Below are 25,889 nucleotides of genomic sequence, written 5' to 3'. Positions count from 1 at the left end.
GCCCGGGCCCCAAGCCGTGCCGCCCCTCTCGCCCGGGCCCCGCCGAGGCCGCGGCATCCCCGCCCCGGGGCGGGAGGACTCGTTCCAAACTCCCTGAACTTCGGGGACAGTTCCGGTAGCCGTGAAACTCCGGGTTGGCATCCCTGCCCGGGAACCCCCACCCGCGCGGGTTCCCTGCACGCCTCCCGGCGCCGAAGCCCTTCCCAACACGTGCCTGCCCTCTGAGGGCCTTGGGGCCCCAGGCGGAGCTGACGGTCCCCAGACCCGTGCCGGGTCACGATGCTCATGAGGAAAGTGCCGGGCTTCGTCCCGGCCTCCCCGTGGGGGCTGCGGCTGCCGCAGAAATTCCTCTTCCTCCTCTTCCTCTCTGGCCTGGTCACCCTGTGCTTCGGGGCCCTCTTCCTGCTGCCCCACTCCTCTCGCCTCAAGCGCCTCTTTCTGGCCCCCAGGGCCCAGAAGCCCGGCTTGGAGTTGGTGGCTGAAGTAGGCGGACGCTCTCCGCCCGGTAAACAGGAGCCGCCTCCCAACCCGGCCCTGGCCGAGCGGGCCCTGGGCGCCCGCCACAACCGGGTCAGTCCCCGCCGCAAGGAGTGGATGCGGCGCGCCCAGCACCTCAAGGAGTGGATACCGCGCGCTCGCCCCACCGAGGAGCACATCCCCACCACGGCCTCGAGCTCCTTGCTCAGATTTGATTTCGAAGCGTTCCAGAGACGCCTCCGCCACCCGGTCCTTGGAACGAGGGCTGAGAGTACAGAGCCACAGAGCCCAGTGCGAGCCCAGCGGGAGAAAATCAAGGAGGTAAGCACCTTGCCCCCAAAGACAAGAGCTGGTGCTCCCGTCCATTTCCTTCCTGGCCCCGATCCACCCTAAATCTTTGAGATACATTCGGCACCCCTCTCTTCCCAAACTTCCCACCTTCTCTCAGCCCTGCACACTTTCTTTTCAGGGATTCAGTTACTCCTCTCCACCCCTGAAGGAAAGCTGCTGAACCCCTGGAGCACCTGCTCCCAACCCCCAGATTGGTGCTTCTTATTTAGTCCCTGGCCCAAGTGGGCTCCTTTGGAGTTGCTAATGAGAGTGGAGCTCAGGTTCCTTAGGGCACGTTCTGTTTGCATTTATAGACCTGGGAGCCAGCAGCAGCATTGTTTCTTGATTCACCAAACCCCTGTAGGACCTGCTGCCTGGAAACCCAGGATTTGAGGGGTATATGGTGTTCTGCAAATATCTTGTAATCTAGTCCGCACCCTACAAACCAGAGGTGTTGTGCGTTCCTGCTTTCCTGTTGAGCTTTGGAACAATCATACATAATTGCTTGTGACAAGAGAAGGAATGGTCAATAAGGCAGTGATAATGTTACAGAAGCTCTGAGGTTATTGGCTTAATGAAGCAGGTCTTGGACTGATTGTAGGGATTGTACCAGGGAGGGATTTAGAAAGATCACTTTGAGTCTGAGTCTTAGTTTAAGAAATCAAAAACAAACGTTAGCCTTGCAGACAGTTGCTAAGTCGCCACTTGCGCCTAAATATTCAGTTCTGGGGCTGTGAGAGCAGCCTACTGGAGGCTTGTGCCCAGCAATGCAGAGGGGGCTGCAGTGACACCCCCAGGCCACGAGGGGGCCGTGGGCAAGCAGTGGGCCAGGGTCTCCTCCCTAGAAATGAGAGGATGCTTTCCCCTCTGCATGGACCCAGAAGGAAAGAACTGCTTCAGCCTGGACTTCTTGGTTGGCTGCGGGAGAGTCAGCAGTTCTGCCCTGATTTCAAGGGAGAGCAGGCAGCAAGGGTCAGGACCTGCCCTGCCAAGACCTACTCAGAGCTGGCAGAGAGCTTGCCTGTCCCACCTCATCATCCAGTGTGTCCTCCCTCCCAGTGCCCACCTCTCTCCATTTACCTTTGCTGTTACTCTGCCGTGCTTCCCTGAACCCAGTTCGAGACTGTCTTAACTAGCAATCACAGGACTTTTTGTGAAGTCAAGATGGGAAGCCACAAAGCTTGAGCCCTGGGGTTTGAGCCCTGGGGGTATGTGCGTGTGCATATGCATGCCTCCTGGTTTCCAAATTCTTGCTGAAACCTCAAAGGTTCATTAAAGGCTAGAACTTGAAGTACTACAGTTAACACTGTTAAGGAGCAGTGCTGTCCACAGTTCACCTTGACCCACGGCGCCCTTTCCCAAATCTGCCTCTGAGCTCATAGCTCTTTCTGCCCTCCTGGACCTCCTCCCAGGGCAGTAACTGCCAGTGAAATTACATACCAATTGCATGTGTGCAGTTTTTCATGCAATGTCCAGAGCTACCATCCAGTTTTCAATAGGAACCCCCATAGGATTAACAATGAAGTACTACTATCCTGGTCAAAAGAGATGCATGTGACCCATTTCTGAGAGCCTGGGGTGGGAGCCGTGGTGGGAGGTGTTGGTTGGCTATTGGGGAACTTGGTTCTGTCCCTCCATATCAAGGCAGCCTCCTTTGCCAGCTGAGGTCGGGGGTGATGACTGGGGGCAGTGACTGGGAGTGGTAGGAGGGGTGGGGATTCTATGTTTTTCAGGTGGGTGTAAAATAATATGATGGGAGGTAATTTGTGTTGGTTGCTAATTTTCCACGGCATCTCTTCACACCCCGGAAGTTGCTAGAGGGATGTTCGTGTTTACCTGCAGCAGGTGCTCAGCAGCCCTCTCTTACTATCTTGAAGACCCTGAGCTTCCTCAGGGTGGGAGGGGCTGGTATAGATTCCTATTATGTTTGAAAGCCTGTGGTCTCTTCAGGCTTCTTGAGTCTAACACCCACCCCCCCCCAACCTGAAATATCTGGGGTAGAGGTTTTTGGCTTCGAGGTTAACCCAGAGTTTCCATCCCCGCTGTCCCACCCGGTGAGCAATGCAGGTGAGCAGTGCAGATGACGGCTGCTATCTTTATTTCCCTCTCGTTTAAATTTGTCTCTGTGTCATGCCTAGGGGTAGATCATTTCAGAACAGTGCCTGTTTTCACAAAAGGGATGGTGGCATTTGTCTTTGGTTTGTTTATTTCCAGACATGGATTGATTAGACCCATGGAGAGGAGAGGGAGCGAGCATCAGATAAAAAAGGGCCTGTTCTTAGAAGATGAGGTTTTAAAAGTGAAAGTAAATGTCAAGACAGATTCAGAGAGGGTGATAAATGAGAGGAATGGGAACTGGACACCCAGGCTCTAGATCAACAAACTCTATTTATGAACATTCTGGTTTGAGAGATGGGCATGGGGACAAGGTCTGGTGCTGATAAGATGGGCTGAGCCACAGGCTCTGGGTGTACATGCATCAGGAAGCACTTTGTTACTGGAATCAACTATCCAACCCCCCCCCCCACAAAAAAAATATATATTTTGAACCTTGGAGAAAAACAAAGTGGTAGAGAAGGGAGACCAAAGCTGTTGTCTCAGCTGAACTGTCAACTGTCTGATTTAACTGTCACCTTCTTTCCTTCCCGGACCTTCCTGTGAAAGCAGATGGGTTGGTCGTGGACACTGGGCTTCTGGTTTGGCCCCTAGGTGGCCTGCCAGCCTGGTCAGGCACTGCTTAGCAGTTGAACTTTCTCTGGTCTCAGCCTATCTTAGTTCTGTGAAGCCGAGGACAGGAGTGGGCTGACGTGTTGATGGCAGTGACGTTCACTCTGTGTCCCAACAGCTGCCCACAGCAGATTCTCAGATGTGTATTAAGTTAATATTCCTAGCACCCAAGCTGAACTTTGGGAAATGGGATTGAACAGATTGTCAGCTTGGGATCGGGAAGAGTGCTGGCCAGCGTGTGAAAGGGCGGAATGCTGATTAGCCGCCTTCCCCTTCAGATCTGAGGATCGTGCAGGGAATAGGGTCTTCCTCCATAGGTGTATTCCTTATGAATTCAAGTTCAGGCTTTTCTCACACATGACCAGAGCTGGCAATGCGTAGTTTGTTCAGGCTACATCCAGTGAAAGAATTTATAGTGTCCTGGCTCCAACTGATGGTGGTTGGTTGCTGATCTGGGGAACCTCAGTTGCCCCTTCTGGGGAAGAGGGCTTTATGTTAAAGGGCCCGGGCAGTCTCTGCAGTGGGCACAGGGAACTGGAGTTGGGGCTGCCCCTACCTTGCATGTGCTTTTGGACAAACTGTAGAAGAAGCTGCTTCCTCTGGTTAGATGCAGCCTCACTCTGGAGTGTTGGGCTGGGCCAGAAGCATTTGAGTTGGATTTGACCACCTTCCCTGTCCACTGGAGTGGCCCTGGGCTCTCATGCACCACTGCATACAGCGGGCCTGCTAAGACTCCAACCAGAGTTTAAGTCTATCAACTCTGACCTTCAGGAGAGGGATTCCCGTGGATCACTGGGTCTCTGTCTTCATGGTAAAACCAGTGTCACGTGTGGCGGACTCTCCTACCTTCTCGAGTTCCGCCTGTTCACTGTTTTGTAGCCCCTAGAGTAAGATCTGACATTCAGCTGGAGCCCAGACACTGGAGTGAATGGCTAAAGATCTATAAACCATCAGATCAGGTTGCTGAGGTGGAGGCGGGGTCTTCTCTGGGAAGGTACCTGGAATGGTAAGGAGGCTCAGAGTAGGAGGAACCACAGCCGGGTTTGGGGGCTGGAGCAGCTCAGTGCCCCAAGAGGTCCTTTAGAAGTTGCAGTCGTTTTCAGAGTGCAAGCCTAAGCTGAGGGGAGCCCAGAGGTCGCACCCATGAGCAGAATCCCCACTGTCTGGATAGCGGGCATCTGGAGGATGCTAGAGGTGCCCCAGACTGCCTGTGGCTTGGCAGGGAGTGCCCCGGCCCTTGCCTGCTGCCTTGATTCTCCAGGACCCGACGGGTCCTGAGTCGTGATGGTGTCAGAGTAAGTCATCTTGGCAAATGACCTTTGCTCCCATCAATGGGCTGGTTCGTTAGTCATGTGTGGTTTCTCGGAATATCTGATTTATCGTCACTGGTGCCAGGGACAGGTAGGAAAATTAAAAGGCGTTGTGTTCTTTGTAGCATGTGAATCTGAGCCTGTGAGATGTTCAGGATAATTAATATCAGGAATAGCTCAGATTTAAATAGTCTCCCCTGGAAGAGCGCTGGGATGCAGATCTGCTGGAGATCCTTTTCCCCTCCCCATCCTTCAGTTTCGCTGCTGTTGCCTTTAGTATAGACGGGTAGATGGAGGCTGCTCTCACAGCTGGACAGAGCCTTTGGGAGACCCATCCTCAGCCCAGCCACACCCGCCTTCTTCTTCCTGGAGTGTAGCAGGGCGTTCGTCCCTACCAGCTAAATCCCTCTCCACTGGCAGGCAGGTTGGCTCTCTGCTTTCATTTCTTAATTCCATCATCATTCGGGGGAATTAGGCATTCCAGGGGCAATTGCTTCTCCTCCACTTGTCTTCAGTGTGAGGGCAGGATACGAATCACACCATGACTTTTAAAAGTCAGCTCCTTATTTCACAGTACAGTTAGTAGGGGGCTAAGAGCTCTGTGGTTTTCAGACTGATTGATTTATACCCGAATTCAAGAAATTCCTTTTTTTCTAGTTCTCCCAGAAGACTGATTCATTATTCCACCCCAAAATAAATATTGTGATATATATTAGGCATACTTGGCTCCAAGGGACTTAACATCTTTTTTCCTATTGAAAAAAATAAATCAGGCTTGCAGATTGTAAAGACAGGTACAGAGAAGCTGGTTGGTAAGCCAGGTGGGCAGCCAGCCTCATGGGCATGACTGGCTTGTGAGGGCAGCAGAGTCGCATGTGTGGTAGGGAGGCGCTGGGGGCTTGAGGTGACTCTCTCCCTGCGTTGCTCCCATCGGCCAAATTGTCAAAGCCTTAGAGGGGAGGCGATGGATGTGGAATTCAGGAGAGGAGTTGCTTGGAGTGAATTCGGGGCATTTATTACATTACCTGAGAATAGGGCCACACACGGAGTGGGGATGAGGGTCATGAACCGAGGATTATTACTATTCCAGTTCTGTGCACCTGCAGCCCAGAAAACCAGGCTCTCAAGCAATGAGCCGTGTCTCCTGATTTCTCACTACCCTTGGGCCAAGGCCTTTATGCACCAGCGTTTGCATCATTTGGAGGAAAGAGATTTTCCTAGCCCTGTATTTCCGTGGTAGATGATGGAAAGGAACCAAACTGGAGACTCCTCGAAAAATTCTGAGGACTCAAGGACCTAAATCCACCTCCCCCCACCCGGCTCTGGGGGATGGTCAGAATCCAGACAGCACAGCTGCGGCTCTCTATGCAGGGTTGATGCCCTGAGATAAGTCAGACCTCCTTCTTTGGTGTCTCAACCTGCCAAGAGAACAAAAGCCCCGGGAACCTCAGCCCCAGGCCTCTGTGTGGGGCCCAGTTGCAGGTGCTTGCTCCCCCCAGAAGGCTGTTTTCTAAGATTTGGGCCGAGAGCCCCCTGCAGACTTGGCGGGCCACCGCCGGTCAGGACAGCTCTTACTCACACGGAGGTCTGAGTCCTGTTAACTCTGAGTCTTCCTTAATGAAAGGCTGAGGCCATTGCCGTGGTCCATCTGCCATGGTCTGGTTCTGCTGGTGGTCACTTTCACAGAAGCAGCTTTGGCATTTTGACGAGTGCCCTCATGGACAGATGACCAATAATTGTCTTCTGAGAGTCAGCTGCTCTCCCGGTGAACCTTGTAGAGTTTTCAGTAAATAGCAACCATTTTCAGTGGCCGTCTCCGTCCTCTTCTGAAGCATCGTGCCTAACACAGTCCTCTCTTGCTGACCCCGCTGTGTACTCGCTGTGCACTCCACTGTGTGATCTGGTCCTGTGCAATGGCTCTGTCCTGCAGGGATCAAGGAAGCAGGTCCCAAGAGAGTGCCTGCCAATGCCTGTTTTGTGTGTGTGTTTTCTCCCTGTGTTTCACAGCCCGTGATGTTGGTACTATCAAGTAATACAGTGAAATGCACTGATCTTAGAGATACAGTTTGCTGATTTTTTTTTTTTTTTTTTGGAACTGGGGATTAAACTCCCACTCGACCACTGAGCCACATCCCAGCCCTATTTTGAATTTTATTTAGAGACAAGGTCTCACTGAGTTGCTTAGTGCCTTGCTGTTGTTGAGGCTGGCTTTGAACTCAAGATCCTCCTGTCTCAGCCTCCCGAGCTGCTGGGATTACAGGCATGCACCACCGTGCCAGGCAGTTTGCTGAATTTTAACGACTGTAGAAGACCACGTAAAGCATACCACCATCAAGATATGGAGCTCTCCCACCCCCTTATAAAGTTCCTGGGCTCCGCATTCACCTGTCTTGATTTCTCTTGGCAGGGACTAGCTTGGCCTATGGTGGATTCTACCCTGCGGCATGGCCCCGTGGCCCAAGGCTTCTTCCACTGAGGATGCTGTTTTAAAATCAGCATACCACGCCCTCCTTCCCCTTAGCGCCTCATTCCTGTTGTTGAGATGTGTTCCCTGTCGATTCTCCAGCAGTTTGTTTATCTGTTTATCTCTGGTGAGATTTGGGAGCTATTTCTAATGTTGGCTGTTTTCAACACAGCTGCTCTGAACATTTCATGTACCAATCCTGTGTGGGTGGATGGGAACTGTCCAGGTTCATAAATTAGATACATACGTCACTTTATAAGAAACTGAAACGCTTTGCACAAGTAGTTAGATTGCTCTATCCTCCCGCCCTAGTGTGTGTGAGTTCCCCATCTCTGTCCATATTTACCCTTATCAGTGGTTAGGCTCAGCTGTGCCGCATGGGATATAGGAACATTTTGTTCTGGTTTTGTTTCCTGTTAACTATTGATACTAAATGCCATTTCGTGTGTTTGCCATTTCTGTATATCTCTGGTGTCTGTTCAAACCTTTTGCCTCCTTTTTAATTAAAAAATTAGGCTGTTGTCATCATAGTGTAGGAGTTACTTATGTATTTGGATGTCAATCCTTTGTTAGGTATATATTATGTACGTATTTACTCCCAGATTATGGTTTTGTTTTTTTACCCTATCTTAATGGTTTAATTCAAAAAACAGAAGTTTTAAAATTTTAAGAAATCCAATGTATTATTAAACAAATAAAAAATAAAACCAGCTGGGCATGGTGGTGGCACATCCTTGTAATCCCATGACTTGGGAGACTAAAGCAGGAGGATTGCAAATTTGAGGCCAGCCTCAGCACCTTAGTGAGAACTTGTCTCAAAATAAAAAGGGCTGGGGATGTAGCTCAGTGGTAAAGCACCTTTGGGTTCAATCCCCAGCTTGTATGTGTATGCACACACACACCCAAAACCCAAAGAAATCCGGTGTATCAATGGTTAGTGCTTTCTTTACATGCTTAAAAACAAAAAACAAAACTATGGCTATCCCAAGGTCATAAAGATAATCTCCTTTATTTCTTTGTTATCATTTTTATTTTTATGTTTTGTGGTACTAGGGATTGAACCCAGGGGTGCTTTTACCACTGCTCCATCCCCAGCCCTTTTAGAAACATCTTTAGTTTTGATGCAGGGTCTTACTAAGTTGCTTGGGGCCTTGTTAAGTTGCTGAGGCTGGCTTCGAACTTGCCATCCTACTGCCTCACCCTCCCAAGGAGCTGGGATTACAGGTGTGAGCCACTACTCTGAGGATAATCTCCTTTTAGTTCCAGAAGCTCAGTGATTTTAGTTTTTACATTTAGTTCTCTCATCCACTTCAAATTAATTTTTGTGTGGTGTGAGGCAGGGGTTGAGGTTGATTATTTTCCATTTAGATGTTGTTTAGCAGATTTGTTGATTAAACTTTCCTTTCTCCGTTGAAGCGCTTTGATGCCTCTTTTGTCAGTGAGTGACCCCGCGCCTGCCTGTTTCTGGACTCTGCCAGCCTTTTGATTCATCCTTATGCCCTTACGCCCTACCTTGGTGTTGTACCTTTATAGCAAGCCGTGAACTCTGTGTGTTTCCACCGTCTTTGAAGTCCTTTTTCAAAATCTCTTTGGCTATTACAGGCTCTTTGCATTTCTCTATACCTTTGAGAACAAGTTTGTCAGGTTCTATGAAAAATCCTGCTGGAATTTTGATTGGATCAAATGGAAGATCAAATGGGAGAAGATTGCTGTATATTGGGGCCGAGGGCGTGGGAGAGCACCTGCCTAGCACAGGCAAGGCCCCGTCCATCCCCCGCCCTGGGGCAGCTACAACAGAACAGTGTTGGGTCTTTCGGATCGTGGATGTGGACTCTCTCCCCATTTGTTCAGATTTTCTTTACTTTCTCTCAACAGTGTTTTCACTATAGAAGACTTAGACATCTTTCATCACCTAATCTTTTTAACAAGTTTTATGCTGTTACAAATGGTATTCCTTAAATTTTTATTTTCCAATTGTTTGTTCATAGTTCTTCATAGGAAAAAAATGTAGAATATAAATTGACTTTGTATCATGTAATTTTGTTGGATTCATTTGATTTCTTTTGGTAGATTTCTTAAGATCTGTTACATATACAGTTGGTTTTACTTCTTTCTTTCCAGTTTATAGGGCTTTTATTTCTTGTTCCTGTTTCATCATATTGAGTAGGACTTCCAGTTCAATGTTGCTGAGAACTGGCATCTTTGACTTATTCTTTTTTTTTTTAAAGAGAGAGAGAGAAAATTTTTAATATTTATTTTCCAGTTATTGGCGGACACAACATCTTTGTTTGTATGTGGTGCTGAGGATCAAACCCGGGCCGCACGCATGCCAGGCGAGCGCGCTACTGCTTGAGCCACATCCCCAGCCCCGACTTATTCTTGTTCTTAAGGGAAAAGGCCTTTTTTTTTTTGGTGCTGGGGATTAAACCCAGGAGCACTTTACCAGCACCTGCTCCAATCTCTGTCTTTTAGTTAGTATTTGTTCCATTTACATTCAATGTGATGTGTGTATCAGAATTCAGATCTACCACGTGGAAGGGATTGTGTAATTAGTCCCATATATCCTTGGTTTCTTTTATTCTCTTTCAGGCTTTCTTTTGGATTAATCAGGTATTTAAAATTCTGTAATCTGGGGGCTGGGGTGGTAGCTCAGTGGTTGAGTGCTCACCTAGCATGCACAAGGCACTGGGTTCCATCCTCAGCACCACATAAATGTTAAATGAAGATATTGTGTCCACCTAAAACTAAGAAATAAATATTTTTTTAAAATAAATAAAATAAAATTCTGTAATCTGTAAACATATACACACGCATATTTTAAGTGATCACTTCATTTGAATGGTACATGTATCGCAGTCTACTTGAGGTTATGCATCATTTCATGTATAATGCAAAGCTGTTACAATGTACTTTCACTTCCCCATCTTCATTCTGTTATTGTCATATATTTAGTTTCTATGTATGTCATAATCTCCACAATACATTAGTATTATTTTTGCATCATTTTAAACAGTTTGAAAAAAGTTTGGCCCATATTTCTTCAAAATTTTTTTTCCCCATTCAATTGATCTCCTTTTCATTTCGACCTCTAGAAACGTAGAAGTTAGATTGCTTTATCTTGTCTTAGAGGGGACTGACTCAACGACTCTCTTTTTTTAAAAAATTAAGCCTTTCTCTCTGTGCTTCACCATGGATCATTTACATAAACCTGTCTTCCAGCTCACTGAATTTTTCGTCTATAGTGTAAAATCTGTTGTTAAGCCCACCCAGTGAATTTTTTTGTTTTGGGTAATTTTTACTTTTAGAATTTCCCTTTGGGCCTCTTGAAAGGTTTTTGTTCTTCTTGAGATGTACCATGTGTTCATTATTGTTACTATAGTTTTCTTGAAATCCCACAACATATTTATAATAGCTTTTTTAAAAGTGCATTATTTCCAACGTCTTTGCCATCACTTGGTCTGTCTCTGTTGACTGATTTGCTTCCTGGTTGGGTCACATTGTTCTACCTCCTAATGTGTCTAGCCATTTTCTTATTCTGTTGCAAACATTGCAGCCTCTACTCTTGAGATTCTTGATTCATCTGCTTTGAAAGAACTTTTCTCCCTTTCCTACTCTTTCCATTTTGTTTTTGGATGGGAGACCATTGACTCTAGCCTAGCGCATTACCATTTGTGTAAAATGCAAATAAGCAACATGGTATAGATCTCTAAAGACTCCTGATTCACATGCGTGATGTACAGATCCTGGCATAGTGTAGATATTTAAAGACTCTTACTTATTTTGTAATTGGCATTGGATGAGTGAAATATAATTTTGTGTTGGAACTATGACCTGAATAGAGATAACAGTTCTCAAAAGGGCTCCTTATTTCTGGTTGAGCATCTCAAATTATTTGTGTATTTTTTCTCATCTGCCTTTTTTTTTTTTAAATTTTTTTAGTTGTAGACGGACAGAATGTCTTTATTTGTTTGTTTATTTATTTTTTTAATGTGGTACTGAGGATGGAACCCAGGGCCTCACGCATGCTAGGCAAGAGCTCTGCCGCTGAGCCCCAGCCCCAGCCCTCTCATTTACTTTTTGATATGAGAAAAAAAATAATAGGATTCCCTGATGTCTAGCCCCTTCCACCACTGTGCCTTTCTTCTCAGGATTTTATAAAATGTCAAATATTTTCTCTGGGCTCCTTAGCTTCAGTCTAATGACTATCTTTTAAATCTTGGCTTGTAAATCCCTACATTAAAAAAAATAAGAAAGACTTGGTCACATAAGCCAAATTGCTAAATTACATATCAGAGGGCGACTGAGTGCACAGGGCTGCAGAAATTTCCAAGTTGCTCTGCGAGATCTGATCCCGTCTCCGCTCAGGGAAGGCTCTGTTGCATTTCAGCGCAAAAACTCCCTTTCATCATATTTCTGTCTTTTGGGACGAGCAAAGGTATTGAACAAAAGTTACGTCTCTTATTTACAGTCCCTCCCCCCCAACCCTGTTCCTGAAACGAGCTGCCCAGAGGTTCACTTTGCCAAGTCAAATGCTCATTTCCTGGAAGATATTTCAGCACCCGTGTTGTTTTTCCGCCCTTGTGGTCTTGACCAAAATCAGCAGCGCTTCCGCAGCTCCCCGACCCCCCCACCCCCCGCGCCTTACTATGCAGAACCCGTGGCCGTCAAGGTTCTTAATTACGAGAATCAATGGGGGAAGAAGGGCCTACCTTTCTTCCTTTCAGAACTGGATCTTTTGGAGAACAGCCTCTAAAATATAGTCAATTTTGCTACCTCACAATAGAAGGAAAACCTTCACAGAGAAAGGGTCACGCTTTGGCAGAAAAATAGCAGTTCAGCCCGGAGACTCCTAGCAGGTTCACATCTGGCCTTTCTGGGGGTGTAATTAGGAGAAGGGAAGCAAGGTGCTCTCAGAGGTGGGTGGTGTCGCGCGGCAGCCTCCCTGTAATCGTGCCAGGAGGTCTGTGTCTGATGGTTGATCCTTGGGTAGCCGAGAAAGGTTCCATTGTGGCGTCAATCCAGATGGAGAAAAGGGAGGGAAACATCATACGTTTCCCGCGATCAAGCCCTGGGTTGGGTTTCAGCACAGTATAATTCCCTGAGCTCTCAATGCGTGCTCTTCAACTTGGCTCCCGTGGGAACAGCATTCCGGTCTCTCAGCCCTGGAATTCAAAGTCCACGGGTATGCTAGTGGGGGTGTTAACTCCGTACCACCCCCTGGGTTTTACGTGGAAGAATTCCCAGGGAGTCTGCCTTGAAGGAAAGTGTGGCCAGGCTGGGATGGTGCCCACTCTGCCCAGGACAGATCAGGTCGAAAATTCTGTGTGTGTGACGTTCATTACAGAGCCCTAGCATCCCATTAGGAATTCAGCGGAGCTGCCCAGCAGCCTCGTGGCATGTAGGTCATGGACCACAATCCTGGTATTAGCTGACCGAGCGGAGACCTGGAGCAGGGAGCGACCAGCTCCCGGCCTGAGGAGTCGGTATTGTGAGGTGCAGATTTGGACCTCGTCTCCTGCTCTGAGGGTGGTGCCCTTCCTGACGTCAGCCAAAGACTGATGGATGGAAATTTAGAGGAGGAGCTTTTCCCTTTGAAATGGAATAACAAATTGTCCTGGTCTGGGTCAGTATTCAATGAAATGATTCATTTCTTGAGAACAGGAATTCTAACCTTTTTTGCCATCTAGAATCACCCAGAGGACTTTACAAAGTACTGATGGCCAAGTTCCTCCTATGAAATCAGATACGGAGTGAATTGTTCTGGGGGGCAGCCTGAGCGGTGGGATTTCACGAGCTCCCAGGCTGCTCTGCCTGGGCCTGGGCCTGGGCCTGGCCATCCCTCCTTTCTGGCTATCATTCCCTTTTACCCCCTTACGGGAGGGGTTGGGAATCTTCTCTCGTTGAGCCGCACACCAGGATTGGGTCACAGGAAAGCCGGGGAAAGACTCAGTTAAAACTGAGTTTTCTGGAGTTGAGAGAGCATATACCATTCCCGTAATCAAGAGAAGCTGTGGATTTATTAAAACTTTTAGAAAAATACTGAAAACGTTCACTTTCTCCAGAGTCTCAGGTATACAGTGAGCTAAAGGAAAGGCACAGATGAGTCTGGGCCTTCAGGTAGTTAATGGAGCAGCACTGTCACGTGCCTGGGTCACTTCCTGCCACACAGATCCTGGAGGTAGGGAAACATTGCTTAGCTGTATAAATATTTGCTTGTCCCACCTAAATCTTTTTTGGGGGAAGCAGGCAGGACATAAACAGCTGAAATGAAAATATTTGCTTGTCCAGAAGTATATTTCCCAACAGGCCTTGCCCTCCCTCCTCTGGCGGCCTCTGGTGCTTTCCAGTTAACAGAGCGGCCTTTGCTCTCTGGGCTCACGGAGACCCTGCGGGCAGCAGGGCAGGCTGTTATCTATAAAATCGAACCTCTGATGGATGCTCAGGAGAAAAGGGATATTGAAGAGGTAAAAGAGCAGAACCCGCTCCCAGGTGTCGCGGCTCAGTGCGGCGGTGTGCTGGGATTTTTATATCACATCCGCTCTGCCAGGTGCTGACTGACAACCTGAGAATAGCGGACCTGGCTTGTTCAGATCAAATCTCTCCAGACCACCTCTGGTGGAAGCTGCAGGAAATGAGAACACGCTGTAGAATCACCAGAGTGTCTCTCCCAAGGCTTCAGGAGGGTCCCCCACAGAGCTCAGTGTCTGTGCAAAGAACCCGTGAATTCTCAGCCTTAGCCAACTTGCTCTCTTTCTCCGGTCTGTCCCAACTATTTATTTCTAGCAAATTCTTTGGCTGATGCAGCATATAAAACATGTCCTATTGTCCTACATTGATTGCATCCCAAGCCTCCAGGGGTGGACCTTCAACCTCAGAGCATGAACGCAGAGGTGGACTTCAGAGGAGAGATTTCCCTCTGCCGTTCAGCCCCACATTGAACCGAGCTTCCTCGGAGCTGCTGGCTGCAGGAAGCAGTGACGATCATGGAGCCTGGCAGATGGCTGTCGCTGTGGTTTCCTGGAGGCCTGTGTGGGAGACGATTGTTTGTATATTGGTTTTCATTTCTGTGTTGGTCTGATTTCTCATCTTCCTGAGGTACCCAGATGCTACAGTGATAGATTGATTGGAAGCGACTCATTTGTCAGGGTTCCGTGGGGGATGTGGGCTCCCTTCTCGTGTGCAGTGGAGTCTAAAATGTTTAATTAGATGCCGAGGCATTTCTGCCCGGCTCTGCCTCTGTCACTTCTCCCAGGTGGATGCCACTCCCTGAGCGAGAAAGGGACAGGGGGCTTTCTGGGCTCACTCACCTTTCCCGTCCCCCCTCACTGCAGTCCTCACCTGCACCTCCTTTTAGTTGCTTTTGGTATGTGGCCCCCCCCACCCCCCATCATTTCTGTCCTAGAAACCGCCTTCAGGTGGCTGCTGGAATTTGTAGAGCTGTTATGTGTCGGAAACCAGTTGCCAAACAGGTCCGAACCAGACCCGATGGAATAATGCGGTTACACTGAGAGGGATGTCCCCTCCCTGCCACTTCTGTTTTGTTCTGGGTCAACTTTTCCAGGGGACTGACTTGTTCTTATGTGTGGCAGGCAGTGCCCTAGTCGGGAGGATGTAAAGGGGAGGCTTCTGCCTTGCGGGGCTCTAGCGTCTCACTGGGGTGCTGAGGGCCACGCCAGGGAGGTGCCAGGTAAAGTGGGAAGGAGGACCGGGTGAGCCGGGGGCTTGGGGACAGAGGGGGATTCAGGGAAATGTGGTCCAGGCTGGGGTGGTGAAACTCCACCAGCCGAATGCATGCGTGGGTGTGGGAGGTGACGGGTAGAATGGCCCACGCTCTACCTGGGGCAGGGTGACACCCGGAGTGGGGTCGGTGGGGCGTCCTGGGACGGGAGATGAGTTTAATTCTAAACTTAATAAAAATGAGATGCTTATGGAATTTAGGTGGGATCATTTAGGGGGTGGCTGGCACGGGGGCTTGGGCTGGGTCGGGCCATGGTGCAGGTCTCCTATCTAGGAGTCATTGGGTGGCATGTCTGGGCTACAGGTTCAAGTGTGAGTCTGCTGAAGGAACACCTGGACTGGGAGGCAGAGGGGCCAGAGCCCCTGGGGACACCAGCGGTTTGGAGAGGGACCAGAGGTTGGGGAAGTGGGTGAGTCTGGAGGCGGAGACCGAGAGGCCGCTCTAGGTCAGCCTCTACTTTCCTTTGACTGGCTCTCTGCGCTTGGTGGCTGCCAAGCATCTTTCAGCCTCCCGAGGGGCCTGCCCGGTCTCTGCTCCTCACGCCTTTCCCAGCTGACCGAGGACAGTCTTCGCTGGCCACAGGCTCCTGAGCTTTCCTTCCTGGCTGCCGTTGTGGAGCAGAGTCACTTGCTAATGGTGTATCAGGAGTCACATGGGACTCTCCCAAGGACAGCCAAGTGCCCCCAGCCCTCAGCCCTCTGCTTCTCACCCTGGGATGGTCACCTGACTGTCCTGCCGGCCCGTCGCCTGGCTTACCCCTGTCCTGGCTGAATGTGCAGAGCCAAGCCTCCCTTGCTATGTGGGAACAGGGCCAGCTGCGTCCCCAACCTGGCCGCACACTGAGGAACCCAAGGGCCTCTCCCTGGGGAGGAAGGAGGAGCCGCACCCGGGGGAAGGCAGATTCTGGCTTCTCGCTGTCCAGGAGAGGAAGACATGGTAAAGTTGGCGTCCCCAACCTGGCCGCAAGTAGGCAGTGGCCAGAATGATACCAGCACCGTCTCAGCTTGTGGCCGGAACCCTGTGCTTGAATGGCGCCTCCTCTGGAAACGAAGCCCCTCACGGTAGAATCAATAGGCAAAGTCCCTGCTGAAACTGCCACGGGGGGGTGTCCCGGCACGCTCACACCCTGGCTGCCCTTCCTCAGTTTCTCCTGATGTCACTGTGACAGAAGCTGCCCAGCCTCCTGGGCCCAGTGTGGGTCTCAGAACAGGCCCTCGGCTGGGCACTTGTCTAAGGAAGTCCTCAGAGCTCTGCCACCAAAGCAGCCCGTCCTGCAGCACCAGGTCTCCTGGCGTCTCCCGAGTTGCCCAAAGCGTTCCGACTTTGTGTTCAGTGGCTTGGGCATCTTGAGGTCCGACTGTTAAGGTCTGCTCGTCCCCCGGGGTGCTAGGTGAGATGAGGATGGTGCTAGTCACTTGGGTTATCTCTGCAGAACAGAAGAGTGACTCAGTGGACACTGTGTTCTGCAGCTGCTGTTGGGCTGCCCGGCCTCCTCCTCCCTCCATGCCTGTCCCTGCAGGGTCTGTGCTGGCCGGGGACCTGGTGGCCGTCTCACCAGCTAGGCTGAAAAGCATCTGACTCATACGTGCTGGTGGTGCGGCCCGAGCCAGTCCTGGACCTGGCTGCTCACAGCCAGCCCCTCCCCACAGTCCTGGTCTTTGCAGACCCCAGTGTGGCTTTAGCTAAGGCTGCAGCAGTGGCTGGTGGCATCAAGTACCTTAAAAACTGCTGGGAGAGGTGGCCTGGCTTGCTTTTTAAATACTCATGAAATCCATCACTTTGAAGTGTCCAATCCAGTGACATTAGTGCATTCACAGTGTTCGGTGACCATCAGTTTTGTCTAGATCCAGAACTTTTCCTTGGCCTCAATGGAAAGCCGGGACCCATTGGCAGTCCCGCCTACTCCCCCACCACAGCCCTGTCTGCCACTCATCTGCTTTGTGTCTGTGCGGATTTTTCTCTTCTGGTTTTTATAATAATAGATGGGGTCATGTTATATGTGGCCTCATGCTATGTCCAGGGTTCACCTGTGTTGTAGCGTGTCAGGGTTCTGTTTCTGTCGTGTCTGAATGATACTCCGCTGTGTGGAGGGGCCCTATTTTGAGCTCCTTCCATTGCTGAACATTTGGGCTATTTTCACCTTTGGGCTGTGAATAATCCCTTTGTGCGTGGCCTTGTGCGTGTTGGGGTGGACATCTGTTTTCAGTTCTTTTGGGTCCATGCCCAGGAGTGAGATTGCTGGGTCCCAGGGAGACTCTCTGTAGCCTATGGAGGAGCCGCCAGGCTGTTCTTCATGGAGGCCAGAGCATTTCACCTCCTCATCAGTGGCACACGAGGGGAGGTGGTGGCTTTTGCAGCCGTGCGTGCTAGCACTAACTTGATGTCACCAGCCACTGCTGCAGCCTTAGATAAAGCCACACTGGAGTCTGCAAAGCCCAGGACTGTGTGGCTAGCACTAAAGCAGTTACCTGGTGTGAGCCTCCATGGGAGGGTGGCTGGGACTTGTGGCCTAAGGAGTCTGCAGGGAGGGGACACAGGGTCTGAGAACTCAGCTGGAGTCAGAGAGTTGCTGAACAGTGCAGGGCCCAGTCCCCAGGTGCCTGAGCCCCCTCCAGTTTGGGGGGAGTGGGATGGGAAGGCAGGTGACCTGCATGGAGACGGCTTTGAGGTGGCTTGGACGGCGATCCAGGTGCTACCGTGGGTGTCGGGTGTTTGACCCTGAGCCCGGGTGGCAGCAGAGAGTCCTCCCCAGATGGAGGAGGAGAGCCCAGAGGGAGGAAAACGCCCACAGGGGTGAGGGTAGTTCACGGGGCTCCAGAATGGCGCTGCCGGGTCCTAACCCCATGCGAGGCCCTTCCCTGAAGCCAAGGCAGCTCGTTGTTCCCACGTGGGCCTCCGTGCAGAATTAAGTGCTCCAAACTACCCTTGAAGGTCTCTCACTTGGTACAAAAGCCGAGATTTAGCTGCTCCTGTTTGTTTTTTATTGGAGACGTCTTTTCTTCTAGAAGCCAAGGTCTAGTTTGAGTGGAAAAGGAGTAATGGAGAATCCAGAGGTTTGGCACAGGGCTGAATCGCCTCTGTGTGCCCTGGGATTAGGGTGAGGGTTGGTGTGTGTTGGGGAGGACCTGACGGGCTGGCGGCAGAGCCTCCGGGTCTGAGAAGGGCTGCTGGGCTGTCCTCTTATCTATTGCTTGACGAGCTCCTGTGGAGACCGGGAGCCAGGCCACCAAGAACCCACAGCAGCCCCAGCTCCACACAGCGACGCCGGGGTGGGCATCTGTCAATGCACCAAGCTCTGGGAGCCCAGCCTGCACCTGGCAAAGGTCTCCTTGGAGGCACATGAGCCGAGTCACTGCCACCCCGTAAGCAGTATTAGAGTTTAGCAATGGTAGAGTTTAATGCTGATGCTTCTATATTCCCTGCCTCCTTGGAGCATCTGGTAATCAGGAAGCATATTCCCAGTTCACAGATTGAGGCTTAGAAAAAGAGTGGCTTTCAAAGTTCCCTGATGAGGCAGAGACAGAACTAGGACACACATCTGGGACTTCTGGCTCCAGATTCCGCATTCTTTCCGTTGTGCTTTACTTGGGGAAGCTCTCCGAGATCGGGGCTAACCTTCTCCTGCTCTCTCTGTTAGAGCAGGGGACAGGCTTGGGCTCCTGAGGTGCTGGGAGCCCAGGGACGGACCCGGGTCATATCTGATGCTAATGCAGCCGGCTTTCTCTCTGGCCAGGCTCTGGATGGACATGAGATGGATCTGTTTTCCCCGGTCTGCTGAGGCCATCTTGACCCCTGGCTGTGCCCCCATCTGTCCATGCCCCTTTCTGGGTAGCAGCTTCCCAAAGAGACGAGCCCTCATCCGAACTCTGCTCACATTTCTGAGTCCAGCTTGGGTTCTGATGAGGCCCAGTGAGCGTCTCCTGCTGCAGCCCCAGCTCTCGGCAAATGGTAAACTCTACTTGAGGGCAACATTCAATTATGAAAATCTATTTCTCTTGCCACATTCAAAAAGTCTCCTAATGTGCCTTTGTGCACACACAAATTTAGTGACACATCACTAAATGTGTATGTGGTTGCCATGGAAATGTCTCTCTTCTAACATGGCATCCTAAGAGAAGGGAAGTTGTCTTTGTAAAGAGAAGCAGAGCAGAACTCGACTAATTGTCATCACACTAATCCCCAAACTGTCATTCTTCCCTGACTACCTGTCTCCTACTTCCCGTCAGCGACTTAACAGTAGAATCCAAATCAGCGGGTGGGGTCTGGGTCGCTTGCATTTCCTCAGCAATTTCACGAGCACTGTTCTTAACCCTTGTGCCAGGCACGTCCCAGGAAGGAGCCCAGGCCATCTTGATTCGAGTTTTCCCCTGGAAGCGTAGAAAGTGTGCCTTCCTGCACCGCCTGGCACTCGCCACTCACGAGCTCTCAAGTCTCAGAACTCTTGGCACTGCTTCTCTGCAGAAAGTGCAGGCTGAATAGGTGTCCTGAAGGTGCTTTGTGATTTCCACCAGAGACGGTGAGCCTCCGTTTTTGTAATTGTGACAGGTCCATGATGTGACGGCAGATAGAACGTGCCAATTTCAAGGCACTTTTTGAATTTCAGAAGTGCCAAATATTTTCTAATGGCAGTAGAGAGTGCAGAGCAAGGAGAAGGACCCCAGAGACCCGAGTCTGGCGGGACGCCTCTGGCCTGCCTGGCTTGCCTCGGTGGGACTCCACCTCGCTCTGCCTTTACGGCTCCTCTCGGCTTTCCTGACTCTCCCCCCTGCGGGCAGAGGAGTCCCTGTAGCTCTGAACTTGACCAGCAACCTCTGAGGGGAACCCCTGGTTCAGGGCTCAGTGGATGCTTCCAAAGTTCAAGTTGTGAGTCTCTCACCAGATTCTCAGGCAGGATTCAGAGGCCAGTCCACTCGTGGGCATGTTGTCTCTTCCTGGTGTCCATCACATGTGGCCTCTGGGCTGGAGGGTCCCTGGAGGCTGAACTCTGTGCCTCTGGGGGGTCCCTCTTGTTCCCTGGAGTCCTGAAAGCCTGCTGGCAGCCCGTCTGCAGCTGCCCTGCATCTGGTGGAAGAATCTGGTATCTGTGAACTGCGGGGCCCTGTTGCTCTCCCTACTGAGGATTCTAGGTGGTTCTGTCTTGTCTGGGGCTCCCAACAAGAATGTTGGCCACCAGCCTGGCTGAGTTGCCAAAGCCGGGCAGTGGGGTCCGAACCAACTTTGGACTCTCAAGTCTGGGGCTGGAAATGCCGAACACCCCCGTGTCCACAGCGCTGTATCCCTGAGGGGGTCTCCTTTTAGCAGGGGCCTGAGGAAGGTTTTTTTCTGCTACAAGAAAGAGTGACCTTCTTGCTTTGACCAGTCAGGTCTTCAACACTATTTCTTTCCTTTTCTTTTTTTTTTAAATACCTTTATTTTATTTCTTTTTATGTGGTGCTAAGGATCGAACCCAGGGCCTCGCACATGCCAGGCAAGCACTCTGCCTCTGAGCCCCAACCCTCAACACTATTTCTTACCCAATGTTTTTTCTCCTGTTCTCAGAGGATTGCTGTGGCCCTGGCTCAGCCTGGGCTGGGACCTGATGGAACTTACAAGATTGACAAGAACCCAAGGGAGCTCACCAGCTCTACCCAGTCAGTGCTACGTGCTCCCATGCTGAGGCCTGCTGGGGACGCACCGGCTCTGCAGGCCACCGCCGCTCCTGACCATGGCTCCAGGGTTGTTCTGAGCTTATCTCAGGGTCTGTGTTGGGAGCTCATGACCTCTCCCCAGAGAGACCAGGTCAGACGTTGCCTGCTTAACTCTGGCCTCTCCAGGCCTGAGTCTCGACCCCAGCAAGAGACACCTAACTCTATTGGGGACAATATGGAACTTATCTTTGATACATTATGCTCTGAATTCTCTCTCCCTGCTGTTTTAGGCTTTGATAAATCTACCGAACGTGGATGTATAAGTGGCTGTTAGAGAGTTAGATGTCCCTTTTTTGCTCCTGGCTTACGCAAGTAAATATCAATTTAGTCCTTATGGAAGGAAAATAAAGGAGACTTGGTTGTCTCCTTAATCCACAAACCCTATAATTCTCACCTGGAAAATCTGGCTCTCCTATTTCAAATCAGTTTTAATGGCAAAGGCTGAAGAGAGGCTTTATTGCTCTTATCTGAACTTATTTTTAAACTCTTCTTTTTACTTGTTCATTCGCTAAATAAGATCCCCCTCAAGGAGAACGAGAGGGGGTGGGCTTGGGAGGAAGTTTGGGGACAAGTGGACGGGAAGCTTGGGGTTGGAGAGATTCCCACCCAGCGGAGACCAGAATGGGGTTGGGGGTGGCCACTGCTGAATTCTAGAAGCTTCCTCCTGTCCTTTCTTCCTTCTCAGAGGGGAAGCGGATGGACTGACCCTTGCTAGAGACGTGACAGGGAGCAACTCAGCTGCCCAGAAAGACGACAGCCTGCCCAGGGGGAGCTTGCCTGGCTCTTGGGTTGTTCTTTAAGCCATTCCGGGGGCCTGGGACAGTGGCTATGGGCTGCTTACGCCCCATAAGTGGTAGAAGCTGGGCAGGGTCCTGTCCCACTCTATCCTCCTGATTTGTGAGCAGCCCTCCTAGCAGGAGGCAGAGGGCAGCCCGGCACCCTGGACCCGCACCCCTCAAAGAGACGTCTGGCCCTTCCTGTGTCCTGGTCTGTCCCGCAGGGGACACCCTCTTCTCACAGGGAAATGCTCTCCTCAGCAGAGGCTCGTGGTGCCTGGCCAGCTGCTCATTCTTTAGCCACCATCAGACCTTGTGGCCTTAAGTGGGCATTGTGGTCACCACTCTGGAGTGACCAGAGGTCACATATCAAAAAGAAATCATCACGTTCCTCATGGGGACAGATGTCTTCAGGTGTTTCCTCAGACAGGTGGGCTGTGGGGTTGAGAAAAGTCACCAAGTCCTGCTCCACCTGAGGCGTTTAGGAACATGGTCCCCCGTTAATGTGACAGTTGCCCATTAGGGGGAAAGGGAGACCCTGCTGCCCGCCCGGCGAATCCCACCTGAGCAGGGTCCGGGGAGGAGTCTGGGGACCCAGCAGGCCTAGCTGGTGGCCCTGCTGTGTCCACTGGCACCAAATGTGTTTTCTTTGTGACTGGGCGGGTCCCGGCTCCTCCCCCTCCTCCAGGTCTGACCGGCTGACCTGCTGACCCTGACCGCCAGGCACTCCCCGAGGCTGCTTGGGGGACACTCTTCTCCCGGGGTCTGAGCAGCGGGGCCTTAGCCCTGTGTGGCCCAGCAGAGGCCTCCCTGACTGGAGGTCCAGGCCGCACCAGGGACCCTGCTCAGGACAGCTGCTGCCATCCTGGTGGCTGTTGGGAAACAAATGGCTTCTCCGAGTGACTCTGGGACTCGTACTGCTCACTGCCAAGGAAGTCTGCTCTGAGCGGTGCACTCGCTCCCTCCTGGGAAGTGAGACTCTGCTAATGGGCTCTCAGGTTCTGATCCAGCTGGCACCGGCTGCTCCCACCCCCAGGCTGGACGGCCCCCAGCACCCACTCGGGCACGGGGCTGAGCTGCTGGCAGCTCGTGGCCCACGGCTGCTCTGCCAAGACCGCGCCCGCTGCCTGCCTCCAGCCTCGTCACCCTTTCCCCTGCCCTGGCGGGCCTTGTCACGAGGCTGTTCCTCTGACTCAGAGCCGGGGCCACCCACCGGCCTGCAGCGGAAGTCACTTAGCCACAGCCTCAGTCTCTTTTCCTGCACAGTGGGTGATAGCAGGACCCTTGGGGTTGGTGTTTACACAGAATGCCTGGCACATAGTGGGCGTTTAATAAAGGTCAGTTTCTGTGGTCACTCGGTGTTGGATTCTTGGTGAATGTTTCCCGATGCTGCTGGTCATAACCTGGCTCCCCCAGGGGCCCTCGTAGGGAAACGTTCTGCACTGTGACATGACTACTGTGGACCCCTCACAAATTCCTCCTAAGTGGCTGGACTGTCACCCCACTCCGGATGGCAGCTCCACAGACTCCTGGTTTTTCTGAGCCCTCTTGGACCCTACAGGTGAGAGGGTCCTGGGCAAGGGGCTGTGTCAGGGAGGGTGTGGACCTTAATATCTCCTTTCCCCAGAATCAGGCTGCTGTGGCTCAGCTGTGGCTTCTCCCATGTCCGGCCTCTCCTCTCCCAGGGGACTTTTGTCAGTGTTTGGAGATATTTGGGTTGTCACAATGGGAGATGCCATTGGCATCTAGAGGGCGGGCGCTGGTAACGCTGCTCAACACCAGACTCTGCAAAGTCCAGAATGTCTGTAGCACCACACTGGAGAGCCCCCGATCTGTTCCTGGCTGGGCAGTGAGATAAGTCTGGGACTTCCTGGGTTATAGGAGCAGCATTATCCAGACAGGTAGCCATTTGTATCCTCCAGCCAGGAACCCAGAGTCACTTATCTCCATTAACCCCCCTGAGCCTTAATTTCCAGTTCATATACACAGCAATACTGGGGGTCACCTTTACAGATGAGGACTTAGCAAAGGCTTGATGTCTTGTAGAGACTGTTGTCTTAGTGGACCCCAGGCGCCTGACTCATTGCAGAGGGTAAGGCTGTGTGAAAGGAAAGCAGACCTGACTTTATTTGGGAGCAAGTATGAGCTGCTGTCTGGATCCAGACTCTGGAGGAAAGGCCGTCCCACAGAGCACACCACTAATGGTCCTTTCTGTTCGCGTAGCAAGCTTTTGCTCTATCTGTTGGTGGCTTTCCTGGAATGGCTGCGTTTTTGTCAGATGCCGTGGAACGTAGTCCGCTCATGTCGAACCTGTACATTTTCCGTGTTTCCAAAGTGCTGTGGAGTTCTCCGGCACACATGCTGTCTGTCCTCTGAGAATCAAAGTGGCTTGAAACAAAGTGAGCCTCGTTGGTCCGAAATAAACCATCTTGTGAGCTGGACTATTTTAAAACTAAGGCAAAACTTAGAACACAGCTCCGACTGAGTGCTCCAGCCTGCTTCGTCCCCAGAGATCCTGGAGGAAGGAATTAATGTCCTGCGTGATCCTGGGCAAGTCCTCTTCACTTCTCTGGGTTTAGGTCCCTTGCCGCGGCAGCCTCTGCAGCCCCTCTCTGGGTCTCCTCGATCTTGGGAAGGAGGCTCCTGTCGAAGAGGCTGCTCTCCCAGGGTTAAAATCAGCCCTTCCAGACGGTGTGGGCGAGCTGAAGAAGTGACCCTCTCTCCTCGCCTCTGCAATTACGCATCTCGAATCTCGGATGCTCTTGAAATGCCAAATGACTAGTTTAGTTACCGGGAAACCGGCCGACACTTGTAGTTTAAATCTCTTTTCTTGGCTCCAAGGGAGTGAGCTGAGTTTGACACATACAAATGGAAAACTGTTCTCTGGATCTTTCCTCTGGCCCTTGGGGACGGGAGGTGATCGATGTGTGGGGCAGAGAGGGCTGGTTAGAGGAGCCTCTTCCGTCTGCCTCCTGGTTTCTCTCCTGGTGTCTTGTCAGCTTCTGATCAGGGAACTGACGTCCAAGGCTGTTGGACAAAATCTCCTCCTTTTTAAAACTCTCCAGAAAATGCCAATTTCTTCCCTCCAGGGACTTGTTCCCGGGTTAATAGGAGGGCGTAAAGGAAGGAACTTTGGTCCCCAAACCTCAATTTCTCCGATTATAGTAGGATTTAAAGAAGACAGTCTTGTCCTTGAGTCCTTGAGCCTGATGGTGTGGCACCGCAGCTCCCCAGCCAGGCAGGTGGGAGGGCCACTGCACCTGGCCACTGGGTCCTCAGCAGTGGCTTCTTTTTTTTTGAGGGGGGGAGGGGGTTGTTTCCCAATGGACCAGACAGTCCAAAACTGATGGGGGTCTTGGGTTGAGATTATCATATCTTTTTCGTTTTACTTTAAAAAACATTTTTATTGACGTCACATTTGTGCAAATTTAGGGGGAACAGTACAATGATGCCACGTCTAACGATCACGTCGTGTCTTTTCAAAGATACCATTTCATAATGGGTCTGCAGGTCCATGTGACACCTTCCCCAGGGCTACTGATTTCCCAGAAGTAGCTTCACTGAAGTATTAGATGAAATTCTCCGTTTCATAGGGTCAGCCTCACATCTGGGATAAATAAGCCTGGGTGTGGGTCCCCCCTGGGGTCTCCCCTCCTGCAACCCCGTGTGTCCCTGCTGTATTCCAGGCTGTGCTAACTGCAGCAGGTCATTTGAAAGCACTGTGAGGAGCAGAGCATTGAAGACACCTGGGTGGTCACGCCCACGCTGGCATCTGGCCGGTCAGGCAGGAGCCGAGGAGGCCAGGTGGAGAGATGACCAGTCTGGGCCTTTGCCAGGCAGAGGAGAGGCCTCAGGCCTGGGGTCCCCCAGGAGAGGGCCCTCCAGCTTCTGCTCCAGCCTGTCTGTCATCCCGCTGTCATTGGGCTGCCAGGGTCAGGTCCTGAGAGCCCTTTGGGAGGAGTAAGGGAACTTCCAGACGCAACAGACTGTCCTCACGAGTGCCTTTCCCGCTGCCCCGTCAGAGGCTGGGGAGAGTGGAGCAGGGCCAGCCTGAGGGGTGAGGTGCTTAGGTCCCAGCGAGGCTGCGGAACAAGGCCCCGGGGCTGGACGGGTGGCGCCGGCCTTGCCCAGCTTGCTAAGGTGACTCCCCGTGCGCACGGGCGATTTATGCTCTTGTTTCTCTTCAGCAAGAAATAATTTCTTGCTCGTCTGCCCCCGAAAGACCCAGGGCTGACACTTGAGGTGCTGAGAATCGAGTGGCTTGTTGTACTTTGGTTCTATTTATGTCCCTTTTGGGGGCTTGGGCTGCCTGTTGACAGACACACAAAAAAGAGATTGATGCAGTCAGAGCCGTGGAAGAGCAGGAAGGCAGGCGGGGGC

At 51.3% G+C, this 25,889-nt stretch overlaps 1 protein-coding gene and 1 long non-coding RNA gene across 2 annotated transcripts in view; one reads left to right on the top strand and one right to left on the bottom strand.

Moving 5' to 3' along the window:
- Positions 1-6: 6 nt before the first annotated feature.
- Positions 7-25,889, top strand: part of Man1c1 (mannosidase alpha class 1C member 1) — a 112,442-nt gene continuing 86,559 nt past the window's right edge. Inside the window, exon 1 of the mRNA XM_048782707.1 lies at positions 7-798. Coding sequence (XP_048638664.1) covers positions 280-798 — 519 coding nt within the window. The 5' untranslated portion in view covers positions 7-279. The remainder of the gene's footprint in view (positions 799-25,889) is intronic.
- Positions 22,817-25,889, bottom strand: part of LOC107142108 — a 4,649-nt gene continuing 1,576 nt past the window's right edge. Inside the window, exon 2 of the long non-coding RNA XR_001503512.2 lies at positions 22,817-25,818. This is a non-coding gene — a long non-coding RNA (uncharacterized LOC107142108). The remainder of the gene's footprint in view (positions 25,819-25,889) is intronic.

Source organism: Marmota marmota, unplaced genomic scaffold (genome assembly GCF_001458135.2).
Source record: "Marmota marmota marmota unplaced genomic scaffold, marMar, whole genome shotgun sequence".
NCBI classification, from domain to species: Eukaryota; Metazoa; Chordata; class Mammalia; order Rodentia; family Sciuridae; genus Marmota; species Marmota marmota.
The sequence above is the reverse complement of the archived record's forward strand: the minus strand, read 5'-3'. Positions and strand labels throughout refer to the sequence as shown.